This window comes from Mesitornis unicolor, unplaced genomic scaffold (genome assembly GCF_000695765.1).
Source record: "Mesitornis unicolor isolate BGI_N332 unplaced genomic scaffold, ASM69576v1 scaffold6055, whole genome shotgun sequence".
Lineage (NCBI taxonomy): Eukaryota > Metazoa > Chordata > Aves > Mesitornithiformes > Mesitornithidae > Mesitornis > Mesitornis unicolor.
In genome coordinates, this window is record NW_010184695.1 from 288 (window position 1) to 12170 (window position 11883).

Consider the following 11883-nt stretch of genomic DNA (forward strand, 5'->3'; position numbering starts at 1 on the left):
GACGTTAATTAACCTCGTTAAGGAAGCCGCCCCACAGCCGTCATTAGCTCCCGACCGGCTCGTTTTCATTTCGCGTGATGATTTATGGTTTCTTATTTACTCTGGGGCCTTGCGCAACTCCCGTTGAGCTCCAAATCCCCTTAGGGATGGCTACGGGTCGGGTTTTTTTAATTCTGGGGACAATTTAGAGGTACAAAAGGGCCCATTTTAGCGCAGAAAGTGGGAAAATCCACCCAACTTAGGCTGATATTCGGCAACCGCGATGGCGGCGGCGCTCGGGGACTCATTTTTGCAGGCAGTTTTTCACCAAAAAAAGGGATTTTAAGTGGAATTTGGTGGTCTGTCCCAATTATTTAAGTTTTCATCTCATGTATTAAGTCTGTGGTTGAGCATCACGGTATTTCGGATGGGCCTAAATCATCGCGAGGGCTCTGACTTGAGGCGGCGGCGTAGTAGGCCGGGGTGGGATTTGGTCTATGAAGGCTGTAAATTTGGCCTCAAATAGCAATATTTTGGGGCTAAACGTTGATTTTTTTTGGTGGTGTTTTCCTCACAGACCAACTGCCTGCAGTATTTGGACGCCCGAAATACGCCCCTGCTGGACCACTCGGCCCCTTTCGTGGCCCGGGCCTTGCGGATCAGCAGCAGCCTGGTGGTGCTGCACTTGGAGAACGCCAGCCTTTCGGGGCGCCCGCTTATGCTTTTGGGTGAGTTAACGAATTTGGGGGGAGGGGGGACACCCCACCCCATGTCCCAGAATGCTTTGGAGTGGGTGTTGGGTTTGGTGTCCCCAAAAAGGTGTGGTAAAATCATGGAGGTATTTGGGAGGGAAGAGGCCTTGAAGGCCGGAGAGTCCAATATGGCCGCCGCTAAACGAAGGCCTGGAGGGCTGGGAGGCACCAAAGCGAAAGGAAATAAGAGGAAAAAATGGATTTTTGGGGGAAAAAAGGGACTTTTCTGTAGAAAATAACTCAAATGAAGCCTGGGATTGTTTGAGAGTGGTGAGGAAAGGAGGGAAAAATGGGGCCTGAAGGCAAATGTGGGCCCAGAAAAGCCCTGAATCCAGGTGAGTTTGGGTAGGAATTGGTTATTATTTATAGAAATTATAGAGTTATTATTATTTTTAGAAATTATTATTGTAGGAGTAGAAGTGAAAGGGAGATCCCAGCCCCAAAATGGCCCAAAAATTAAAAAAACAAGGGTCGAAATGCCCCAGATAATAAAATAAAAATTGAGTGGAGAGGCCTGGAGGGCTGGAAAGCACCAAGAGGAAGGGAAATGAGAGGAAAAACTGGGTTTTCTGGGGAAAAAAGGGATTTTTCTGTAGAAAATAACTCAAATGAAGCCTGGGATTGTTTGAGAGTGGTGAGGAAAGGAGGGAAAAATGGGGCCTGAAGGCAAATGTGGGCCCAGAAAAGCCCTGAATCCAGGTGAGTTTGGGTAGAAGTTGGTTATTATTTATAGAAATTATGGATTTATTATTATTGAGAGAAGTTATTATTGTAGGAGTGGAAGTGAAAGGGAGATCCCAGCCCCAAAATGACCCAAAAATTAAAAAACACAGGGGTAAAAACACCCAAAATTATGGCAGGGAGAGGAGTGGAAAGCAGAGCCAGACCCAAAACCACCTGAAAATTCAAATTGAAAGGTAGAAATGTTCCAAATAATGAAATAAAAATTAAATGGAGAGGCCTGGAGGGCTGGAAAGCACCAAGAGGAAGGGAAATAAAAGGAAAAGTAGGGGTTTTTTTGGGAAAAAGTAGGATTTTTCTGACTCCTCCAAGGCCTTAATGGTGATTTATTCACCAATAACTACCTCAGGTGGGGTTTTTTTGGGGGGAAAAGATGGGAAATGGTCAAGGTGGGGAGCCCCAGGACAGGGGAATTTTGGGAATTGCTCGGTTCCACGTGGAAAATTTTGGGAATCATTGAATTATTGGGTTGGAAGAGGCCTTGGAGACCATCGAGGCCCAACCACAGAGGCCACCACTAAACCGTGTCCCCAGGTGCCACCTCCACGCGGTTTTTGGACACCTCCGGGGATGGGGGCTCCGTCACTGCCCTGGGCAGCCCCTCCCAGTGCTCGACCGCTCTCCCAGTAAGGAATTTCCACCCGAAATCCAGTTTAACCCCACCCTGGTGCAACTTGAGGCCTTATCCTCTCATCCCCTGGTAGAGGACACCACCCCCACCTCGCTATTCCCTCCTTTCATGGCGTTTTTGGCCACCTTGGCCACACCAGTGGCTCCTATTCAGCCCAGTATGGACCAGTAACCCCCAGTTCCTCTCCCCAGTTGCTCCTCTCCACTCCTGGGGTTGTTGTGGCCCAAGTGTAGGCCCCAACCCTCGGCCTTGTTGAACCTCATGGCCCAGCGATGCCAAAAAACAAGCGATGGGATGAGAGGAAACGGCTTCAAGTTGCATCAAGGGGAGGTTAAACTGGATTTGGGGAGGAATTTCTTTACTGGGAGAGTGGTGGAGCACTGGGAAGGGCTGCCCAGGGCAGTGGTGGGGTCACTGGAGGGGTCCAAAAATCATTGAATCCTTGAGGTTGGAGTAGGCCTCAAAGAGCATCAAGGCCAACGTCAACCCAACCCCACCATGGCCACCAAAACGCGTCCCCAAGTGCCACATCCACGCGATTTTTTGACCCCTCCAGTGATGGGGACTCCACCACCGCCCTCCCAGTGCTCCACCACTCTCCCAGTAAGGAAATCCCTCCCAAAATCCATCTTGGGATGGATGAACCATGGCTTGGGTTCAACAAGGCCAAGAGTTGGGGCCTACACTTGGGCCAGAGCAACCCCATGCATGGGGAGGAACAACTGAGGAGAGGAACTGGGGATACTGGTCCATACTGGGCTGAACAGGAGCCACCAAGGTGGCCACCACCAGCCATGGTGTGGCCAGCAGGACCAGGGCAGGATCCTTTGAGGCCGCCCCTCGAATCCTGGGTTCATTTTGGGGTCCTTCACCCCAAGAAGGACATTGAGGGGTGGAGTGTGGCCATGGGGAGGGGTCTGGAGGACCCAAATTTGGGGGTTCAATTGGATTTTGGGAGGGATTTCTTTACTGGGAGAGTGGTGGAGCACTGGGAGGGGGGTGGATGTGGCACTTGGGGACGTGGTGGGGTTGGGTTGACCTTGGCCTTGCTCTTGGGGATCTTCCCCACCCGTAACGACCCCGTAAGTGAGATTTTTTTGGGGGGTTTCTTTTCGGCCTTCCCAGCCACGGCGCTGAAGATGAACATGAACTTACGGGAGCTCTACCTGGCCGACAACAAACTCAACGGGCTGCAGGACTCGGCGCAGCTTGGGAACCTCCTCAAGTTCAACTGCTACATCCAAATCCTCGACCTGAGGAACAACCACGTCCTGGACTCAGGTGAGTGCCCCCTCGGGGGAGAAATTCCCCAATTTCCCCAAGTTTTCACCCAAATTTCAGGCAGGGAGGAGCTGGGCTGCTCCATCTCTTGCTCCTCCCTCTTGATTTTCTACCCTCCTCAGAGCCAAATGAGTGGCCAAACCTCATTATCAACCTAATTATCCTAATTTCTAGTTGATTGATTATCCCAATATTTAATTGATAGATTATTCCAGTTTCTGATTCATAGATTATCCCAATGTCTCATTGGTGGATTATCCCAATTTCTGATTGATGGATCATTCCAGTGTGTGATTGATGGATTATCCCAATGTTTGATCGATAAATTATCTTAATTTCTGAGGGACAGATTATCCCTATGTGTAATGGAGAGATTATCCCAGTGTCTAAGTGATTATTCCAATGTCTTAGTGCTAGATTATTCCAATATTTAATTGATAGATTATCCCAATATTAAATAGGTTATTCCAATATTTAATTGATAGATTATCCCAATATTTAATAGATTATTCCCATATTTAATTGATAGATTATCCCCATATTTAATAGATTATCCCAGTATTCAATAGATTATTCCAATATTTAATTGATAGATTATCCCAGTATTCAATAAATTATTCCAATATTTAATTGATAGATTGTCCCAGTATTTAATAGATTGTCCCAATATTTAATAGATTGTCCCAATATTTAATTGATAGATTATCCCAATATTTAATTGATAGATTATCCCAATATTTAGTAGGTTATTCCAATATTTAATTCATAGATTATTCAAATTTCTGATCCATAGATTATCCCAATTTCTCCTGGATAGATTATTCCCATTGCTAATTGATGGATTACCCTAATTTTTCATTGATAGATCATCCTAATTTCTATTTGGTAAATTATTCCATTATTTAATTGATAGATTATCCCAGTTTCTATTAGAAAGATTATCCCACTATGTGATTCATAGATTATCCCAGTTTCTCATTGATGGATTATCCCAATTTCTCATTGATGGATTATCTCAATATCTCATTGATGGATTATTCCCATTTTTAGTTGATAGATTATCCCATTGTCTCATTGATAGATTATCCCATTGTCTCACTGATAGATTATCCCATTGTCTCATTGATCGATTATCCCAATAGTTAATTGATAGATTATCCTAATTTCTGATTGATAGATTATTCTACTGTGTGATTGATGGATTATCCCAATTTCTAATTGATAGATTATTCCAATTTCTGCTTGATAGATCATCCCAATATTTGATTGATGGATTATCCCAATGTCTCATTAATATATTATTCCAATATTTAGCTGACAGATTATCCCAATTTCTCAATTAATACATTATTCCAACATTTAATTGCTAATTGATAGATTAGCTCAATTTCCAATTGATAGATTATCCAAATATCTCATTGCTTGATTAGCCCAATATTTCATTGATAGATTATTCCACTTTCTAATGGATAAATTATTCCAGTGTGTGATTGATGGATTATTCCAATGTCTAATGGATAGATTTTCCCAGTTTCTAATTGCTAGTTTATTCCAATTCTGATTGACAGGTTATCCCAATATTTAATTGATAAGGTTATTGCAATAATTCATTGATTGATTATCCCAATTTCCAATTGATAGATTATCCCTATGTCTTATTGATAGATTATCCCAATTTCTGATTAATAGATTATCCCAATAGCTCATTGATAAATTAATCCAATGTTTAACTGATGGATTATCCCAGTGTCTCATTGATGGATTATCCCAATATCTCATTGAGAGATTATCCCAATTTCTGATTGATAGATTAATCCAATTTTTAATTGATAGATTATCCCAACACATGATGGATTATCTCAATATTTAATTGATAGATTATCCCAATACATGACAGATTATCCCTATGCCTCATTGATAGATTATCCCAATATTTAATTGACAGATTATTCCAGTGTCTCATTGATGGATTATTCCAACATCTCATTGATAGATTATTCCCATTTCTGGTTGATAGATTATCCCAATGTCTAATTTATAGATTATTTCAATATTTAATTGATAGATTATTCCCATTTCTGGTTGATAGATTATCCCAATGTCTCATTGATAGATTATTTCAATATTTAATTGATAGATTATTCCCATTTCTGGTTGATAGATTATCCCAATGTCTCATTGACAGATTATCCCAATGTCTCATTGACAGATTATCCCAATGTCTCATTGACAGGTTATCCCAATTTCTGACAGATTAATCCAATTGCTAATTGATAGATTATCCCAATAGTTAACTGATAGATTATTCCAATGTCTAATTGATGCATTATCTCAATGTCTCATTGATAGATCATCCCAATGTCTACCTGAGAGATTATTCCAATTTTTGATTGAGCAATTATCCCAATATTTAACTGATAGATTATCCCCATGTCTAATTGATAGATTATCCCAATATCTAATTAAGATATTATCCCAATTTCTAATTGAGAGATTATCCCAATATTTAATTGAGAGATTATCCCAATACATGAGAGATTATCCCAATGTCTCATTGATAGATCACCCCAATATTTAACTGATAGATTATTCCCATTTCTCATGGCTGGATTATCCCAATTTCTGATCGATCTCATGGTCACAAATCTTCTTCTGGAGTCCAATCGGGATCTCCCCAGCAGCACCTCATGTCCGTGACCCCTCTGTGGCCTTTTCCCTGTGCTCCCTGTGAAAAGGGAGTCTCCATCCTCTTGGTGGCCACCCTTTATGTCCTGGTACACGGTAATGAGGTCCCCCCTGAGCCTTCTCTTCCCAAGGCTGAATAAATCCACTTTTCTCAGCCTTTCTCCATAGGGCATCCCCCTGGACCCCCAGGTCCCTTCCCACAATGCCCCTCTCTCCAATACTGAACGTGGCTCTCAATATTGATCGAGATCGCCCCGTGGAGCCCCCTCATCCTCACTGACGCATGGGGGTGGCTGTCCCTTGTGGAGCGTCACCAACCCCACTCATTCTGGTGTCATCAGGGAGCTCCTGGCCCTAATTAGTTCACTAATGAAGATATTCTGTTGGCAAGAGGTTTAATTGATTGGCAAAGATTTGATTGATTAGCGAGAGGATTAATTAATTGGCAAGAGATCTGATTGATTGGCAAGAGATTTAATTGGTGAGAGGTTTGATTGATTGGCGAGACATTTAATTAGCAAGAGGTTTGATTGATTAGCAAGAGGTTTGATTGGCAAGAGGTTTGATTGATTAGTGAGAGGTTTAATTAATTGGTAAGAGGTTTGATTGGCCAGAGGTTTAATTGATTGGCCAGAGGTTTAATTGATTGGCCAGAGGTTTAATTGATTGGCAAGAGGTTTAATTGATTGGCAAGAGGTTTAATTGATTATCGAGAGATTTAACTGGGGAGAGGTTTGATTGATTAGCGAGAGGTTTGATTAATTAATTGACGAGGGGATTGATTAATTGATGAGAGGTTTGGTTGATTGGTGAGAGGTTTAATTGCCAGGAGATTTAATTGGTGAGAGGTTTAATTAGTTGGCGAGAGGTTTGATTGATTAGGAAGAGTTTTATTTGGCAAGAGGTTTAATTGATTGGCGAGAGGTTGATTAATTAATTGAGGAGAGGATTGATAGATTGACGAGAGGTTTAATTGCCAAAAGATTTAACTGCCAAGATATTTAATTGCCAAGATATTCATTTGCCAAGAGGTTTAATTGCCAAGGTATTTAATTACCAAGGGGTTTAATTGCCCCGGCAACGACGCGATTTACCGGTACTCGACGTGACGCCACCGTGGCTCTTCCCCGTCCATCCTGATGCACCCAAGGATGCTGGGAAAACGCGGTGGACGCCGACCACGCCGGCTGAATTTCGGCTGTTTTCCAGGCCTGGCCTACATCTGCGAGGGGCTGAAGGAGCAACGCAAAGGTTTGGTCACCCTGGTTTTGTGGAACAACCAACTGACGCACACCGGCATGGCCTACCTGGGGATGACGCTGGTGAGTTGATCCCGGCGCCGTTGTGGCCGCCCTTGGGGATCCCCGATGGCGTTGACCCCCCACATTCACCGTCCAGGCCTCCTCGAGCTGTTGTTTTCCACCCGCACAGCCTCACACGCAGAGCTTGGAGACCTTGAATCTGGGACACAACCCCATCGGCAACGAAGGCGTCCGCAACCTGAAGAGCGGCCTCATCGGTAACCGCTCCGTCCTGCGCCTGGGCTTGGCCTCCACCAAACTGACATGCGAAGGTGGGTGCTGGCCGCTCGGGTCCTCCACGAGGGGTCTTGGTCGTCCAAGAAGAGTCTTGGATCTTGAGGAGGGGGCTTGGTCCTCCACGAGAAGCCTTGGACCTCCAGAAGTGGTCTTGGACCTCCAGGAGGGGTCTTGGTTCTCCAAAAGGGGTCTTGGATCTTGAGGAGGGGTCTTGGTCCTTCAGGAGGGGTCTCTGTCCTCCAGGAGGGGCTTTGGACCTCCAGGATGGGGCTTGGTCCTCCATGAGTTGTCTTGGACCTCCAGGTTGGGTCTTGGTCCTCTAGGTGGAGTCTTGGTTCTCCAGGAGGTGACTTGGTCCTCCAGGAGAGGTCTTGGACCTCCAGGTTGGGCCTTGGACCTCCAGGAGAGGTCTCTGTCCTCCAAAAGGGGCCTTGGTCCTCCAGGAGGGGTCTTGGTCCTCCAAGAGGGACTTTGGACCTTCCAAGAGGGGTCTTGGTCCTCCAGGAGGGGTCTTGGACCTCCAGGTTGGGCCTTAGACCTCCAGGAGAGGTCTCTGTCCTCCACAATGGGCCTTGGTCCTCCAGGAGGCATCTCTGTCCTCCAAAAGGGGCCTTGGTCCTCCAGGAGGGGCCTTGGACCTTGAGATGGGGCCTTGTTCCAGCCCATGTTAGCCCCACATGGGGCTTTTGAGAGGGACACAGCCCAGTTCTACCCCAAACGCCCCAATTGATGTCCCCAAAGCCACTTCATCCCATGGGTTTGGTGCCTCCGACGTCTCCTCCATGCCACCAAAACCCTTCTCATTGAGTGCCCAACTCCCACCGTCACCCCCCGTCTCCCTCCCAAAACACCACCGCCAGCCACCCCAGCAGCACCACCACAGGGACCAAACGGTGTCCCCGATGTCACCGCCGCCTCTCCCATCCCTCGCAGGCGCCGTGGCGGTGGCCGAGTTCATCGCCGAGAGCCCGCGGCTGCTGCGCCTGGACCTGCGGGAGAACGAGATCAAGACGGGCGGCCTCATGGCCCTGTCCTTGGCACTGAAGGTCAACCACTCGCTGCTGCGCCTCGACCTGGACAGGGAGCCCAAGAAGGAGTCGGTGGGTGATGCCTTGGGTGGCATTGGGGCTCATTGGGTCTCGTTGGGTGGCGTTGGGTCTCATTTGGTGGCATTGGGTCTCGTTGGGTGGGTCTCATTGGGTGACGTTGGGTCTCATTGAGTGGCATTGAGTGGCATTGGTTCTTGAGTCTCATTGGACCATCGTAGAGGTCCGAGAAGGTCTTTAAGGTCATTGAATCCAACCATTGAAGCACCCCCAAATTCCCATTGGGCCATCATAGAGGTCTAAAATGACCTTTGAGGTCATTGGAACACCCCCAAATCCACCATTAAGGTTATAAAACCACCCCCAGATCCCCCATTGGGTCATTATAGAGGTCCAAAAACACCTTTAATGTCATTGAAACACTCGCACATCCCACATTGGATCATTGTAGGGGTCCAAAAAGACCTTTAAGGTCATCGAAACACCCTCAAATCCACCATTGGTCCATCGTAGAGGCCCAAAAACGTTTAATGTCACTGAAACACCCCCAAATCCATCATTAAGGTCATTGAACCACCCCCAAATCCCCCATTGGACGATTGTAGAGGTCCATAAACACCTTTAATGTCTTCGGAATACTCCCAGATTTCCCATTGGGACCATCATAGAGGTCCAAAAAAGACCTTTAAGGTCATCGAAACACCCCCAAATCCATCATTAAGGTCATTGAACCACCCCCAGATCCCCCATTGGACCATTGTAGAGGTCCATAAACACCTTTAATGTCTTCGGAATACCCCCAGATTTCCCATTGGACCATCATAGAGATCCAAAAAAGACCTTTAAGGTCATCAAAACACCCTCAAATCCACCATTGGTCCATCGTAGAGGACAGAAATTACCTTTAAGGTCATCGAAACACCCCTAAATCCACCATTAAAGTCATCGAAACACCCCCAAATCCATTGTAGAGAGGAAAATTCACCCCGTTTTGGCGTTCCCGGTGCAGAAAACCCAACAACATTGGATCGTTTTAGGGGTCCAAAAAGACCTTTAAGGTCATCAAAACACCCCCAAATCCATCATTAAGGTCATTGAACCACCCCCAAATCCCCCATTGGACCATTGTAGAGGTCCAAAACCACCTTTAATGTCACTGAAACACCCCCAAATCCCACATTGGACCATCGTAGGAGTCCAAAAACACCTTTAAGGTCATTGAAACACCCTCAAATCCCACATTGGATCATTGTAGGGATCCAAAAAGACCTTTAAGGTCATCGAAACACCCTCAAATCCCCCATTGGACCATTGTAGAGGTCCAAAACCACCTTTAATGTCACTGAAACACCCCCAAATCCCACATCGGACCATTGTAGAGGTCCAAAAATACCTTTAATGTCATTGAAGCACCCCCAAATCCCACATTGGACCATCGTAGGGGTCCAAAAAGACCTTTAAGGTCATCGAAACACCCTCAAATCCCCCATTGGACCATTGTAGAGGTCCATGAACACCTTTAATGTCTTTGGAACACCCCCAAATCCCACATTGGACCATCATAGAAGTCCAAAAAGACCTTTAAGGTCATCGAAACACCCTCAAATCCACCATTGGTCCATCATAGAGGACAGAAATTACCTTTAAGGTCATTGAAGCACCCCTAAATCCATTGTAGAGAGGAAAATTCACCCTGTTTTGGCGTTCCCGGTGCAGAAAACCCAACACAGTACCGTATGTCTGATGGTTTCCTTGGCAGGTCAAGAGCTTCATCGAGACCCAGAAGGCTTTGCTGACCGAAATCCAAAACGGCTGCAAGCGCAACTTCGTCCTGGCCAAAGAGAAGGAGGAGAAGGAGCAGAAGCTGCAGCAGTCGGCGTCCATGCCCGAAATCACCGTCACGGAGCCCATGGAGGAAAACCCCACCGAGGACATCCAAGATGGCGGCGCCCCCTCAGCGCCAGAAGGCGGGAAAACGGCGGAGGAGGCCCCGGCGGCGGCGGAAAATGGTGCCGGGGGCGAGGGGACGGACTCGGATTCGGACACGGACGAGGACACGGCGTTTGAGACACAGAACTCGAGCGAGACGCCGAAATTCGAGGAGGCACCACCCTCGCCCCGCGCCGAGGATTCGACCCCGTCCCACGGCAACGAGAGGAGGATTTCGGTGTCCAGCCCTGGCCGAGGCCACAAAATCTTCGTGGTGACACGCGTGGAGAGTTTGCCCGAGCGAACACCCCCGAATTCGGACCCAAAACCCGAATTCCCGCCACCCCGGACCAATGGATCGGTGCCTGAAAACCACCCTGAGGGGAACCACGGGCCCTGCGAGGGTGCGGCCGCCCCTCTCCCCAACGGCCTCAAGACCGATTTCGCCCGAGCACTGCCCGAAACGGCGGCGGATGGCGACAGGAAGACGGGGAGCTGCGGCGCCGAGCACGGTAAGGCCCCGAACCCCCTTTTTATCTCAAAACCCCTTTTTTCCCTAAAAAAAATTCCCCTTTTCATTCCCCTAAAAAGCCCCTTTTTTCCCCAAAAAATCCAAATTATTTTGCCCAAACCCCAATTTTTTCCCTAAAATCCCTCTTTTTTTTTGCCTCAAACCCCCTTTTTTCCTAAAAAAATCCCCTTTCTTCCCCCGAACCCCTTTTTCCTCAAAAAAAGCCCTTTTATCACCCAAAACTTCAGGGTTTTTTTACCCAAAAACCCAGATTATTTTTCCGAAACCCCATTTTTTGTCACCCTAAACCCTTTTTTTTGCCCTAAACCCTTATTTTTTTTTGCCCCAAGCCCAATTTTTCCAGCCAAAAATCCTTTTTTTTCCCCCAAAACCCCATTTTTTTCACGCAAACCCCAGGTTTTTTGCCCAAACACCAATTTTTTCCACCTTAAACCCTATTGTTTTGCCTTAACCCCTTTTTTTTGCCCCAAACCCAATTTTTTCTTCCAGAACCCCCTTTTTTCTCACCCCAGTAAAACCTTTTTTCCCCAAAACCCCAATTATTTCTCCTCCAAACCCAACTTTATCCCCCCAACCCCCCTTTTTGGCCCAAAACCCTGTTTTTTCTGCCCAGAACACCTTTTCTTTGCTCAAAACACTTTTTTTTTGCTCCTAAATCCCCTTTTCCCTCCAAAAACCTTTTTTTTCCAAAACCCTTTTTTTCCTGCCAAAACCCTCTTTTTTTCTTCCCCCAAACCTCCTTTTTTTTGCCCAACCCACCTTTTTTTCC

The 11883-nt window shown here is 46.4% G+C and overlaps 1 protein-coding gene across 1 annotated transcript; it reads left to right on the forward strand.

The window, feature by feature from the left end:
• Window positions 1–556: 556 nt before the first annotated feature.
• Window positions 557–11094, forward strand: PPP1R37 (protein phosphatase 1, regulatory subunit 37; the record flags this gene model as incomplete). The annotated part of the gene is made up of 6 exons (XM_010184545.1): window positions 557–707; window positions 3229–3384; window positions 7279–7391; window positions 7501–7642; window positions 8541–8707; window positions 10413–11094. Coding segments are annotated over 6 exons (1411 nt in total), but the record flags the coding sequence as incomplete, so codon positions are not given.
• Window positions 11095–11883: the final 789 nt, after the last annotated feature.